Source organism: Ranitomeya variabilis, chromosome 2 (assembly GCF_051348905.1).
Source record: "Ranitomeya variabilis isolate aRanVar5 chromosome 2, aRanVar5.hap1, whole genome shotgun sequence".
NCBI lineage: Eukaryota > Metazoa > Chordata > Amphibia > Anura > Dendrobatidae > Ranitomeya > Ranitomeya variabilis.
Window position 1 is genome coordinate 56138799 of NC_135233.1, and position 15928 is coordinate 56154726.

Here is a 15928-nt window from a genome sequence, read left to right on the forward strand (position 1 = left end):
CTGGAAAAACGAAAAAAAGAAACCCAGCGACCTCATAAAAATTCAAAAGCGAAGATTGACCGCAGGTTGAAGGAGTTAAAGGGGTATTCCCATCTCCAAGATCCTATCCAAATATGAAGTGCGTATAATAAAAATGTTAGCAAATACCTCCAATTAAAAAGGTAGTCTAGTTCTTCTGATTTGTTATGTCACTTACCCTATCTGTGCAGGGCATTGCAGCAGCTTAGGTATCTATGGTTATGACCACTCATATAGTGACAGTTAGTTGTTAGTGGTCGTAACCATGGATAACTAAGCTACTGCAGTGCCTTAACATGGGGTAAGTGACATGCCTAATCAGAAGAACTATACTACATTTCTAATGGGTATAATAATAATATTAGCAAATACCTCCAAATACATATTGGGATAGGATCTTGAAGATGGGAATACCCTTTTTAAATATTTTAGAATGGCAATCAATCATTTGGTCATGGTTACCCACTAATTCTTGCATTTCTTATAATTTGACCGACCTTGGAGCATTTTTTTTTTTTCTTAGAGCTCGAGCAGCTCCTCTGTTCTTCCTCCTGGAAATGTATAATTAACAGCTGGTGTTATCAAACCCTTCACCCCATACATGTGGGCCTGTGCACACCGGGCATTCAGCGCTGACCTTGGCAGACGGCCCTATTGACGAGGAATGGGAGAGCCAAGTTGTCTTTTTTTTTTTTTCCTCTACATTTCCAGGAGGAATAACAGAAGGACGGCTCAATGCAGAACTCACAAAAAAGTGTTTCTGAAATGGTTTACGATTATTTAGTAAAGGTGCTGGATAGAGACCGCGTCACACTAGAATACTCTCACCGGAAGGCAAGCCAGGGGTGTGAGAGTAGGAATTGCATTTAATGATATCATAGTTTGTTTGGTTTTTAAGTGAAGGCTAAAGCCAAGCGGTGTCCTGTGCTATCACCTCCTGCTTAAAAAAAATAAATAAATCCCATGCCGGTCCGTTTTGGCCGAGCGCGAGCGTAAATTCCATCCCTGTGAGTATTACCTTGTTGTCCTCTATCTGTTTGATTTCCAGTGCCGGGCTCTCGCTAAGAGATTAGCATTGGCAGAAAAATCCAATCAGACCCTAACAGAAGAAACCAAATCGGCCAGTCTGAGCATCAGCAGATTGCAGGTAAGGGCGGCCAGCTGGCAGGTGCCCACACTCCGCCATTTATCTCTCACAATGACCGTCCGGAGGGAAGACTATCGCTAAATACAGGGGCCACGCGCCTGCCCGCTGCGGCCCCCATTGTAAGAGCGATGTGCCAGTAATGTCTGATGCAGACGGGACTAGTGCACCGCGCTTAACCCCTCAAGGACTGGCCTGTTCTTGACTGTAAGTACCGAGTTTTTTTTCCTGGCACCATTTTGGGGTCCACATAGTTCATTGCATCAAAGTTATTTATTGCATACAAATAAGTACCATCGCACCAGGGTCTGCGTGGACATTGAATATCTGTATGTCTGCTATATACACTATACTTTAAAAAAATAAGTCCCCGATTCCTCCAGACCAGCGTTATTCCCCCAGTATTGATGAATGCGGGTGGCGTTGTGTTAATGACCGCTTTATCCTTCCCGTCTGTGGCATCCCTGGCCGGGCCTGGGCTTCACCACCGATCCTTCTTCTCACATCTCAAAAGTGTCTTGTGGCGTAAGGCATGAAGCAGCCCATCATGAATTTACAAGCAGGCGTTGCCATGCCTGCGTCCCAACCTTCAATTAGACATGTAGTGCAGTTCTCTAGATAAGCTATGTCACTTACCCCATGTGCAGGGCTTTGCAGCACTTGGTATCCATGGTTACGGCCACAAGCTGCTAACTGTCACTATGAGTGGTCGTAACCATGGATACCTAAACTACTGCAATGCCCTGCACATGGGGTAAGCGGCACAGCTAATCAGAAGAGCTACACTACATTTCTAATTGGACGTATTTGATCATATTATTATACCTACTACGTGTTGGGGTAAGATCTTGGAGATGGAAACACCCCTTTAATCTTCATAGACGTTTCTCGTCCATTTGGGGGTTGGTAATACAAGTACTCGCCGTACCGGGTTCCAGCACTGGCTCACGGCCGCTGTTCTGGTGTCCGTGTTTGGGCTTCAGCTGTGATGTCACATCCACTGCGTGCGTCACTGCTGCACCGCGGCCGAGCACTGAGCGTGATGGCTGTGCCAAGGTAGACCGCGCAAGCCGCTGTGCTCAGTGATTGGCTGCAGCAGTGACTCACAGCAGCGACTGCAAGAAAAACACTGGACATATGGAGGGTGAATATTTTTTTAACAAATTATTCCTACGAGGACGTTTTTTGAAGAATGGGTTGTATTTGTTTTCTTTGTTTTTAATTTTATTTATGCAAGAATTAGGGGAAAAATGCATTTACGCCAGTGGCGGATTGTCTGTTTCTGGTAGACTAGAGTCCCAGGTCATGTCCCTGGCTGCTGTAAAAACCTTTAGGCACCCTGCAAATGCATCTCCGGGAGCTGGTGGACTGAAAGCGATCCCTTCTTTTTCATGAAAGTCCTTAAATTCCGTTGACAATGTAAAAAGGGATCAAGTTCTGAAGTTTAGGGCGCAATCAGACACGAGATCGGACCGCCATGCACAGACTGGCCGGCGGCCCTCCTGACCTGAGCGTGACAGCTGCATAGAAATGTATGAAGTCGTCTCACTTGGTTCAGGAGAGCGCCGGCCAGTCCGTGCATGGCGGTCTGATCTCCGTCTGATTTATACGGCCGTCTGACTGGCACTTACCTTGCTCAATCCTCGCCCGACTGTCCGGGGCAGAGTCGGGAGGCCGCCATACCTACACGATCTTTGTTCGGCTGCTATGGGAAACTTTGGACCCGACTGCAGAATTTCCAGACTCGCTGTAGTATCGGATGTCAGACTAATGTCATTTTACCGCTTTTTTTTGCTATTTGCTCACATAGTGAGAATCGTTATTTGAGCAGCGTTTTTTCCCTCCCTTTGTGACTGCGCCGTGGATAGTTTCACCATTAGTTATCACAGCCATTGTTGATCCGCTGCCAGCAAAGTGTCGTCATTTGGAGCAGATGAGAGCGTCATTGATTATTTATCTGATCATTAACACAGATGAAGCCGTCTTTTCACAGCATTATTACTCAGCTGGAAGAGAGAAATATTGAACGCAGCGCGGATCTCACATAAGTGAGTTATGATTGAGCCGCTTTGCTACATTCGCTGCTGATCAGTTCCTCCCCAGAAAAATGCTGACGGCCTATGGAAAATGGGAGCGAGAGTATGAAATAATTGGAAGAATGCTGTGCTAATTTATATATATATATATATATATATATATATATATATATATATATATATATATATATATATATATATATATATATATATATATATATATATATATATATATATATATATATATATTTGTTTTTTGTGCCTAACATTTAAAGTGAACCCATAACCCGTATGTGGCTGCACTTTATATGTAAGAAACGTTATGTTCCTTAGTGTATAAGCTGTCTCTATAGGACCCCAAGTCAGGGCCAAACTTCCATACTGTTTGATTCCAGCAAACTGAACGGGGTTCCGTGACCCTCTCCTCCTTACAAGACCCATAACTTTTATTTTTTATTATTTTTTTCCATCGACACAGCCATATGATGGCTTCTGTTCTGCAGGACGACTTGAAGTTGTGAATGACATCATTAACTTATAAAAACGAGAAAATAATTCCATGGGCAGAAAATTAAATCACACAATTTAGATTTTGGGGATTTGTGTTTGACATTCAGTACGTGATGGACATGACCTGGCAACATGATTGCTGCTATATCAAACTAAGGCTATGTTCACACATGACATTTTTGTGGCTATTTTTTATCTATTTTTCCCTCTCACCACATTGGGGGACACAGAAAGGTGGGCGGAGCCACTGGGACGCGTCATAGCGGGGGCGGAGTTACTGAATGCGGCCTAGCAGAGAACCGAAGCTGGGGACTAAATTTATCAGCACCGGCCGGTACCTGAAGGGCCAGGGAGTGCTGCCGCCGCCAGGAGAAGCCCCCATCTATCCAGCGCCCACGGTCCTGTGTCCCCCAGTGAGTGGCTCAGAGAATATGATTTTACGGTGAGTACACAAAAATCCCGGTTTTTAATTTGAATGAAAATTAAAAAAAAGCTGAGACTTCAGAAATCTCATGCACACACTTGTTTTTCTTTTTTTTTCTTGACTGAATTGAAAAAATTGCAGCATTAGTTGTTTTAGCGTGTTCGCTGCATTTTTTCACCCCAAAAAAACAAAACCAAACTGTGAGAAAGCACAAGCAAAAAAACACAACTATGCACTTTTCTTTCTTTTTTGGTGAATCCGCATCAAAAAAACTAGGATCAATAGCACACAAATAGGATGGGTTCTCCTTTGAAAAAGATCCAATCCAGACCAGCAGGACTGTCGTGGGATACAAGCATGGAAGCATCTGGTGATATAGTGGTCGTACGCGACCATCGGCATGGGCTGCATCACTTTCCTCGGATGCGGCAGTAGCACTTGCGATATAAGGGTAGTACATCATACCTGGGGGTCTGATATTGGATAGATTGTGCTGTGTGCCCACAGAAATGTACTGCAGATCTTTCACATTCATCTGAATAGAGCTTCAGTACCAGACACATCCTGTGGATAAGGGTGGCGCTGTTTGAGAAAGAAGCAGACACATTTTTTGCTATACGGGACAATTTATCTCATAATGGCTAATGTGTAGTTTCAAAAGTCATCAGTCTATTTTCGGCTGTAAAATGGCCCGCTTCTCCTTGCTCACTGCGCTGACTCCATGCCCGATAAGTAGAGGCTCTTTGTATCCAGACATTTTTGATCTCATGCTAATTCCGTCGCCATGTAGAGAAAAATATTAGAAGTCTCCGCTGATTTCCTCTTTGGTTCTTACATCAGACCTGAGCGCTTCATAGAAATGTCTTCTAAATAGCATTTCATTCTTCCTCTGTGTATTATTGCCTTTCATCCTGTCCTCCCGCTTCTTATCTGCTCTCGTTCCCTGCGCGCCTCTATTCCTTGATGACCTTTATGTTGAAGAATACAGATTGCCATCAGCGCTGCTCCAGTCTCGTGTTTTGGACATGAATAATGTAGTCTGCCATTTGTGCACTGTCAGGAAGATGCATGGACATTTTAATAACAGCAAAGTCTAAAGAAGAATATCAAGCATTTTCTATTTTTTTGTCTTTTATCCGTTTTAGTTTTTATTAATTGGAATATTTTGTTTGTGATGTTTTGGTTCTGATATAAAGTAAATGTTCGTCTTTTGTTTTATACTATGTTGGGAATTTATGAATGAATAGATTTGTCCTCCTCATTTCTGATACAGCAATTACAACATTTTACCTTCCTGTACTTCCTACTGAAAGGAGCTTAAAGCGGATCGGTCACTTACCATATATATATTTTTTTTTATCTGGTATAAATGCCGCTGTTCTCCTGATTCCGGCGTTGTCTTTCTTTTGTTCCTGAGCCTCTCCATTCCTGACATATGGCCTCCTTTTTCCCCTGTATGTAAATTTATCCAAGTGGGCGTGGTCCGCAACTCTTTTCACAAGGATCATACCCAGTTGTACAACAAGATGAAATTTATATGCCGGGAAGACGAGGCCATATCTCAGGAATAGAGAAGCTCAGGAACAAAAGAAAGACCACACCGGATTCAGGAGAACAGCCGCATTTACAGCAGGTAAAAAAATACCTACTTATAGCATGTGACAGGTCTTCGTTAGGAGCTAATTAATTATGTAGTTCAAACTGTATAGTAAGCTTCCGAATGTTATTTAAAGTTCCTGTATAAATGTAAAGTTGTTGTGCTCTTCCAAAAAATATCATTAAAGATTTTTTTTTTGTATTAAGATCAAATAGACTCCATTTTAAAGTTTTATAGAGTTTTATTTCCAAAGATGCCTAAAAATCTGTGACCTGGAAATGCAATTTCTGTTCTTCCCTTGACACCGAATCAACTAAATAAATAACAATAGTCTGTGAAAATAACATTGGGTACTTGGTAAACATTGTTTTGATTAAAAAAGCCATCTATTGCGCGTCCGATAGTCGGGGCCTTGGTCCGGTTCAGCCGTTATTCACATTTATTTCATTTGACACATGGTAAGGTTTTAACACTAGAGGTTCAGACCGTCCCGAGTAGGAGCACCTTAACATGGTGGGATGGCTTTCATGTTTTTTTTCATCAAAACAATGTTAGCTAAGCACCCTGCGTTATTTTCATGCAGTATTGCTATTTATTATCTTACTGCAGGGTATTTGCTCATTTTGTTTTCATCACTGCACCATGATGGCCTTTGAGAGCTGTGGTGTGAGGTCAGTAGAAGACCTGGCTCTGAGCACAATGTTGTGCATACACCTTCTGATGGTTTGTGTAGACAATGCTTGGTGGTGCACGACGTCCATTTTCACTTGCAGTATGTAATGGATCAATTGTTCCACCAGTGAACCATTGTCAACACCACAAAAGCAGGTCACATGTTGCTCGTACTAATGTGAGCAACCTACGTGGCCTAAATATGCCATCATGGCCTGCATTGTCTCCGGAGTTGTCTCTCATTGAGCACATCTGGGAAGTCATTTTTTTGCAGTTGTAAAGGAAGCTGCCATCAGCGGATCTTGATGATTTTCGTGTCCAGGTGCATTTAGCAGAACAGTGATTTCCCAACGTGGCCCTTGTACTTGATACTGAATAAATCCAGAAGTTTTGAAAATGTCGTTTCCACTTTTTCACCATTTGCATATCTGTATCTTCTCCATCCTGTGATTTCCGTAATTGCACAATTTTTCCTTCTTTGTGTTGTAATTTCAATGTTGAGAAGCATATATTAGGATTTTGGAAAGGATTTTGTCTCTCGTCACTATGGCAGAGTATCTGGTTTGGCATTATAAGTGCCAAATAACAAGCTCCAGGGCGCCTCTCCGCATTTAGGTTGGTGCTTTTATTTTATTTATGTTTATTATTTTTTAGTTCAGTAGGTTTACTGTGTAATAGTATTATTAGTTTTATCTTTCTCATGTTAAGGATGCAGCTGTTTTGACATAAACGCCGAATTTTTAGAGGTTTTCGTTTTTTTCATAAAGAAGACCTCTTCTTGAAGTGAATCTGGCCCAGTGATCCTCAGACAGTCGACTGCAGGGGAAGTGTATTACATAGCCTGGCCAACAGCTGAAGCTACAAGGGCGTGGGGTCCGCCAGAGGAGGGGGTGCCGGTACTTGGTGGATCTGGCCAATGGAGCAGCGCCCCCCCCCCCCCCCTGGAGACAAATATGCCATAACAGGGACACTGTTACTGATGCCGTACAATAGACCTGCTATAAAAACTTTATATTTATTTTCATTGTAGGATGAATTAATTACGACAAAGAGAAGTTATGAGGATCAGCTGAGCATGATGAGCGATCACCTCTGCGTTATGAACGAAACGTTATCAAAGCAACGGGAGGAGATCGACACATTAAAGATGGCGAGTAAGGTAAGCGAGAGGGGAGACAGCAGCACTGGGGTTGAAGGAGAGATTCCAGAAACAAGTGCTTGCCGGGATCTGATTCTAGTGTCCGCAGTGTGACGTCCGTCTTCATCACGGTGATTTCATGGATCCTGCCACTAGATCTGCAGCAGGATTGGAGATGACTCTGATCCGGGGCCTAAAAATGTGTCTATCCACCTAATAATGGAATAAAATGTGAGCAAAACGTACCTCAATATATCACCAATGGAAATGTCCACTTATACCCAAAAACGAAATCTCGCAAAAAAATGTTTCTCTCGTCATACTGTGAGACCTACAGTTGTTGTATGTGTGTGTGTGTATATATATATATATATATATATATATATATATATATATATATATATATATATATACACCGTATATACTCGAGTATAAGCCGACCCCCCTAATTTTGCCACAAAAAACTGGGAAAACTTATTGACTCGAGTATAAGCCTAGGGTGGAAAATGCAGCAGCTACCGGAGAATTTCAAAATTAAAAATAGATGCTCCATACCGTTCATTATGGCCCCATAGATGCTCCACATAAAGCTGTGCCACATATAATGCTCTGCACCGTTCATTATGGCCCCATAGATGCTCCATAGAAAGCTGTGCCATATACAATGCCCTGCACCTTTGATTATGGCCCCATAGATAGCTGTGCTATATATTACCTCTGCACCTTTGATTATGGCCCCATAGATAGCTGTGCTATATATTACCTCTGCACCTTTGATTATGGCCCCATAGATAGCTGTGCCATATATAATGCTCTGCACCTTTGACCTTTGATTATGGCCCCATAGATGCTCCACATAAAGCTGCAGCTGCTGCTGCAATAAAAAAAAAAAACACATACTCACCTCTGTTGCTTGCAGCTCCCCAGCGTCCGGTCCCGGCGTCTCTCTGCACTGACTGATCAGGCAGAGGGCGCCCTCTCCCCCTCACCCGCCGACCGTGACTCGAGTATAAGCCGAGGGGGCACTTTCAGCCCAAAAAATTTGGGCTGAAAATCTCGGCTTATACTCGAGAGTATATATATATATATATATATATATATATATATATATATATATATATATATCTATCTCTGGGAAAATTGTAAAACAAAAAAAATTGTAATGCATTTCACCCCCCCTATACAGACAGAACAATAAAATAAATATGGCCGACTGCAGCCACTACTAGGAGGAACATGCTGCCTATGGGATTTTTACTAGTAACACCTGTACATTTTTTATTTTCCACATGGCCGTATGACGGCTTTTTTTATGTGGGACAAGTTGTAGTTTTCATTGTCCCAATTCATTTTACCATTCAGTGTACTGGAAAATTGTAAAAATTCCAAGTTCTGTGAAGTTCTGCAATTGTTTTGGGGTTTTGTAGTTAGAATACTCACATGTGCTTTAAAAATGACAGTGGTCATTGGCAACACGATTCTCCAGGTCAGTACGATTACACCAATGTTATTCATTTTTTATTCATGTTGTTATTATTATTACTATTATTATTATTAGGAAAAAGTTGTAAAATCATCAAATAAAGATGCTGTTATTGTCGCAATGTTTTGAGACCCGTAACATTTTCATTTTTTTGGTTGATTGAGCCAAGCGAGGGCTTGTTGTTTGGGTTACGTATGATGCTTTGATCGCTTTTTATTGAATTTTTTTGGCTATTTTGCCACAACTGAAAAACCACATCTGGCGTTTTTTTTTAAATGTTATTTTCTTTAATTATTTCTGGCATTCACTGATCAGATTAATTAAGTTTATATTTCACCACAAGAAGAAACTTTACCCCTTAGACCCCAGTCCAGAGCCTCTCACCTAGCCAAACCAGTTCTCATGCTTCGCACTGACGAGGGCCAACAGCCCGAAACACCGTGTCTGCGAATTGAGATACTGATTTGGCTTTTGTCCTAAGTCATATTGCACGACTCGTTAAAGGGTTAATTGTGACTTGTAGGATCACTGCTTCCAACAGGTGGCGCTATAGAGTTTAAGTCCTCTTTTTCTCTGAAGAGGCAATTTGCATGTTTATATTTCGATAATCGGACTTCTATGGACACAGTGATATTACATGTTTAATGTTTTATTTCTTTATTTATAATTGGAGAAAAGGATGAAGATTAAAATTTCCTTTTTCTTTTTCCAAAAATTTTAAAAAACTATGCATTTTTTTTACTTTATTTATTATTCCCATATAGCATCTTGGATCTGCGATTGTCTGATCGCTTATATTATAAACTTCAATGCCACAGTATTGCAGAATAAATAGTAAATATGATGGTCCCCTATGAATGCAAGCCACAGTCTTCACAGGAGCACTATCAGTACCGTCATGGCAGGCCCGCTGGCTACTATGGCATCCCAAAGGCACCCTGCCATCATGTCGCTGGGCTTGGGATACTGCACACCCCCCGTTCACATACTTTAAATGTTGTTGTCAGAGTTTAACTGTGGCATTTTAGGGGTAAACTGCGCAGGCTGTTAGAGGTGGATGATGGCTGTGTAGCGCAGACATCGTTTCCAGGGAATGATACAACCTGAGCTCCTGCACCAGAGATGGTGTCCTGACGTTGAAAGTACTAATGCATCCAATGTCAGGAAGGAGTTAAACTGAATGTTAACTCCTTCCAGTCACTATAATTATTTCTTCCCTATCTTCAAAGAGCCATACTAATTATTTTTCCTTTGCTATAATCCTATAACTGTTGTGTTTTTTCATACATGACAAGTGGTACTATTGAATACCACCATTTAATTTACCAAATAATGCCCTAGAGGAGGTAGATCTTGATTGCTGCAGTTACCGGCGGGTGCCAGTGGTTTAATGCGGCCAGAAGATGCCACGTATGGAGCAGACTTAGCTGCTGAGCCCACTCCATGCACCCACCGGCCGTGTCCTGTACAAATGTATCAAGTCTGGATGGGGTTTAAACTATGTGATATGCTGCCCCTAGTGGTGGCTACACACAGAATTGTATTACGGTACCTGTCCTTTAACATACAGCCTGTAGAAAAGCATAGTCCTGCTTCCCTCATTCCCCACAAGAAGATAAACTGCTCTTAGTGCATAGACCAGCCTAATATGTCCAGGAACTGCCCAAATTCTCCTGTTTTTTTTTTTTACGTGCCATGCACTCATTTTCAGTGGGTGGTTTCTGTTCATCAGCATTCTACCAGCGCTATATGTACATGAACTTGCATTCCCTCTCTAGCATGTATAGTTTCTGTATGTTTGATGCTGTGCAATGGCTTGCCAGCTCTGAACTGAAAGCTCTCCTCTCTGTAATGTCGCAGATGGCTGATCAGTAACCGAGAGACGAAGACCAGTTCTTCCCCTAGGGGGCGGGCCCTATTCCCTTAGGGGGCGGGCCTTCTTCCCATAGGGGGGCGGGCCCTCATGCTGTGAACAGATTACACTTGACAACAGGCAGTGGACATCTAGTTAAACAGATGGGGGGGACATTTAGTGGCTGGGACTTTGGAGTGATGTTTTTGTTGCAGTTAGACAACATTACAATTAAAGTGATTTACAGATTGTCACTTTGTTTGATATGTGATCGGGTTGCCTGGAAGTTCAGTGGCCATATAAGTATGATTTTGCAGCGGATTTAGGGATCTGTATCATAAAAGTAAAACACTGTCCACTAGAAAGATAAAATGGAAAAAGCAAAAAAAAAGCCAGCTAACCGCAGTTGAGTCCCTGGTCCCTTCGGAGCACGGAATGAACGTCGCTGCCACCGACTGATGATCAGAATGTAGCAGAATAAAATCCAGCTCAATGGTATAAACTCTTCAACTTTATTTGTGTATGATTACAACCTCCTCACAGACATCATTAGTCCATAGATAAGAACATCAACATTACTACAAAACTCCAGTGATTGTCTTACCACTGTCTCTAACATCATGTCCTCCCTCTATCCAAAACTGAATCTGTCAAAAACTCAACTCCCTATGTTTCCTCCCTCCACTAACCTACTTACGCCCGATTATTGCTAATACCGTGTGTGGTTTTACCATAACTTCCCAGCAACTTGCTCGCTGTCTTGGTGTCATCTTTTATTCAAATCTTTGCTTTGCTCCCCATATCCGATCATTCACCCCGCTTCTGTCACCTGCACCTCAAAAACATCCCTAGAATTTAACCTTTTCGACATAAACTCTTACTGCCGCTCTTATTCAGTCTCATCTGGACTATTGCAACTTTTTACTATTTGGTTTACCTCTTACTAAACTCTTCCCTCTGCAATCTGTCCTGAATTCAGCAGCCAGGATCATATTCCTTGCCAGTCACTACACTAATGCCTCTACCCTGTGCCAGTCATTGCACTGGTTGCCCATCCGATACAGAGTTCAGCATAAACTTACCACTCTCCCCTACAAAGCTGTTCAGCACCACCCTACATCTCCTCCCTTGTCTCAGTCTACCACCCTACCCGTGCCCTCCGTTCTGTTAAGGACCTAAGACTAACATCCTCTATAATCCGAACCTCCCACTCCCGTCTCCAAGACTTCTCCTATGCTGCCCCAATTCTTTGGAATGTACTACCCAGGACAATTCGATTAATTCCCAATACCCACAGATTTTCTACAAAATCATGACCCTCATAGTATCAGTTCACACACCCTTCATGTGCTTTTAGACCTCTGTATCTGTACTGTACACATACTGGTTTGTGAGCGGATCATGCAGCGTTATGTGAACACCCTATTTAGTATATTGATGGCTGTACCGTACAATATAAGCACATATCACCATTTACCTTTTGTGACTCCCCTATTTCCTCATAGATTGTGAGCAGCAGGGCCCTCACTCTTGGTATCTGAGTTATTCTTATTCTGTTAGGTCTGTACAAATCCCCATTAAAATTATAAAGTGATGCGGAAAAGGTAAACGCTATAGAAATAAAAATAATTATTACATCAACGTGTTTCTGGTGCACTCAGCAGGTTGGAATCATAGACAATTAAAGTTGAAGATTTAATACCGTTGAGCTGAATTTCTTCTACTGCATTCTCACTGTAAAGGTAAGGAATATCAGGAAATAAAATTACCTAAAGCTAGTATATTTTTTGAAAGGTGGGGATTCACATTAAGTTGGTTCCATGGGTAACTACCACATATGTTAAACATTTCACTAGGGCAGTTCTCATTGCTCACCAGACACGCCGCATAGTAGCTCTCTCATGTTAAACGCATTACAATTTTTATTCAATATAGATTTTTTTTAAATGAAAAAACAAAACAAAAAACAATACATTAATAAAGCCAATCAGCACTGTGGCACAGTGGTTATCACTGTACGGTGGCTCAGTGGCTAGCAACGCTTAGATGCTGGGTTCATTACCATCAAGGACAACATCTTCAAGGAGTTTGTGTGTTCTCCCCGTGTTTGCCTGGGTTTCCTCCAGGTTCTCCAGTTTCCCTACACACCCCAAAGACCTACTGATAGGGAATGTAGATTGTGAGCCCCAATGGGGACAGAGATGATTGTGTCTGTAAAGTGCAGCAGTATATGACGGCGCTATATAACTAATATACGTTGAGTTTATAAAAAAAAAAAGTATTGGTATAATATGTAAGAAACCCTCCGCCAACAATTTTATTCCATTTCTTTCTTTCTTTGAGTGTAATGAAATCGAATTTTATAAATGTAGGGGATGTCTGTGTGATGTACATTTTAATTTATGTTGTTGTTTGTTGGTTTTTTACTTTGTGACTGCAGGGAAATTCCAAGAAGAACAAAAATCGATAGTTGATGCAGAGGAGGGCAGATAACGCTGCTGCTATATCCGCCATGCAGAACGGGTCTGTGCTGGATGAAGAGTCCTGCCGTCACCTTATCCCTGTGATATATGTGAATCGAATCCCACCTGTCTGAGAGAGGATCTCGCCAAACATGAAATGTGTCAACCTTCCCGACAGCACTTGTGACCTGACTGGAAAGTTTGGAACATCATCCAGAAAGAATATTTCCAATCCATCATTTTACCTCCTTTTTGAAAATTTTACAATTGCACTTTTTTTTTGTTTCCTTTTTTTTTTTTGTTTCTTTTTTTTAATTTTAAACCAGATTTTATTTCGTTACACTATACAGCTTTAAAGTGTTTTTGGGGTTTTTTTTGTACTTTTTTCGGGCTTTATTTCCAAAATACATGAACTGTCTGTAATTCTGTGTTCTGTTTTGTAAGAGACTTGTAATACTACATCGTTATCTGCTCTGTGACCTCATAACAGAGACATAAAGGGAGAATTTTGTTCCATTCAAGGTCTGTTTACTTGTAAACAAATTATTAGAATTTGCCTCCAATTGTAAAACCTTAATGTCTGTACATTGAACAAAGGAAAAAAAGAAAGGAATTACTAAAGTTTATCAATAAATTCTTACAAAATTACTGACTCCATGTATGCCATAATTTAACACATCTGCGTCACTTAACCCCGTTAGGAGACATAAATACTTTACCTGGGGCTAATTTTTTTTTTTTAACAATATGCTTAAAAACTAAAAGGTAGGTAATTATTGGCTTCCTGCCTGTAGTGCCCAGCAATGATCTGTTCTGGCACAGTCCGCTCCTGCCAGTGATTCAGTGGCTTGCACTGATGCCATGTTGACAGAGCAGTAGCTTCTCATCCGCTCTGCTCTGTTGATATGGCGTTGACTGCTGACTGACAGCCGGCTGCCTAACCACAGGAATCCAGCTATCGATCAACATGGCATTAGAAGTTACACCACGTCAACAGAGCAGCCCGGAAGAGTTGCTCTGGTGAAGTGGAGCAGCTGAATAGCAGGCAGGAGCGGTCGGTGGCTGCTCAGTCGGCGTCAGCTACAACAGGCGGGTGGTTGCCCTTGTTAGCGACTACCTGACTGTTGTTTTTGTTTGGTTGTTTTTTTTCTTTACCATGGTCCTAAAAACAAAGTCCAGGACTACTTCTTTAATATCATATCACTGGGAAATTATCAAAATAATATGGTGGTCTGCAGTGTCATGCACACCAGGGTGGCTGGGGACACTGTGATGGGGCAGCAGCAGCCCATTAAATCTTGGGATCAGTGGTGGTCTCAGAGCACCACTCTGTAGTCTTGGCACAACCCTCCACAATGTTGTAGCAATATAATAATCTAGGAGGCACTTTATTGATGACACTTTTTACTACTTTATTACTACGGCTCATTCACATTTTATATTATGACTTGATAAAGGCCCTGTGTGGCTGAAACATCTCATGCCAGTTGTTTTTTTTTTTGTGTAGATTGTCAACAAAGTAATTATTTTTATTTATTTTTTTAAGGCGATTGTCTAGTGTGTCGGTTCCTGGATTTTTATCTTGCAGCCTGGTAATAATTAATGTTTTTTTTGTTTGCGGCTTGCACTTACGAAGTAGTAGGGTTGGGGCTTTGGAGACAGTAACTTCGACTATATGTGTCTGTGTCTATACAGGATACAGAATATATACAGAAACACTAAGTACACCCTATTGGAATTCTCTACTTTTACGTATTGTGAGACAATAAAATAATCAATATGAGCTTAAAATTAAATACAATTTCAGATGGACAATATCTCAGGTCGGATTATACCGTGTAATTTATTAACCAAAATTAGGACACCGTGCTGAAGCACTATGTGAAAAGTTAAGAAGTACATCCCATAAATGAAGTGTAAATCAATGTGACCGACTTTGGGGCAAGTAAAAGTGAGAAGTGCACTGGTGAGGCAACTGCAAGACCCCCAAAAAGGGGAATATTTCCAAAAAGGGGTGATGGACAGTTAATATCTGCTTTTATCATTCCAGGATGATTCTTCCCCAGTTTTGTGTGTTAATAGAATCACAGAAAGTTAGAATTGGAAGGGACCTACAGGGTCATCGTGTCCTATGCTGGATTCACTAAACCATCTCAGACAGATGGCCAACCTCAGTTCGAAGATTTCCATTGTAGGGGAACTCGCCACTGCTCGTGGCAGCCTGTTCCACTCATTGATCACCCTCACTGTCAAAAAGTTTTTTCTAATAGCTAAGCTGTATCATTCCATTGCTTCTCGCATTTCCATGTGAAAATGAGAATAATGATGATCTCTCTACACTGTGACATCTCTTTAGATATTTGTAGAAAGTGATTGTTTCCTCTTAGTCTTTTTTTGTTTGCAAGCTAAACATTCCCAGATCCTTTAACAGTACCTTGTAGGACATACCGTATTTTTCGGACTATAAGACATACTTTTTTTTCCCAAAAAAGTTTGGGCGGAAGATGGGGGAGGGGTGCATTTTATAGTCCGAATGCAGGCTTACTGGTGGGTTGTGGTAGTGCAGGGTCCCTTCCTCAGCAGGCCAGCGGC

General features: G+C 41.5%; 1 protein-coding gene across 1 annotated transcript in view; it reads left to right on the forward strand.

Annotated features, from left to right (window-relative positions):
* Window positions 1-13985, forward strand: part of PPP1R21 (protein phosphatase 1 regulatory subunit 21) — a 105318-nt gene extending 91333 nt beyond the window's left edge. The window contains exons 20-22 of the mRNA XM_077282444.1: window positions 1067-1165; window positions 7432-7560; window positions 13315-13985. Of these exons, the coding sequence (XP_077138559.1) occupies window positions 1067-1165; window positions 7432-7560; window positions 13315-13344 (258 nt within the window). The 3' untranslated portion in view covers window positions 13345-13985. The remainder of the gene's footprint in view (window positions 1-1066; window positions 1166-7431; window positions 7561-13314) is intronic.
* The last annotated feature ends 1943 nt before the right edge of the window (window positions 13986-15928 follow it).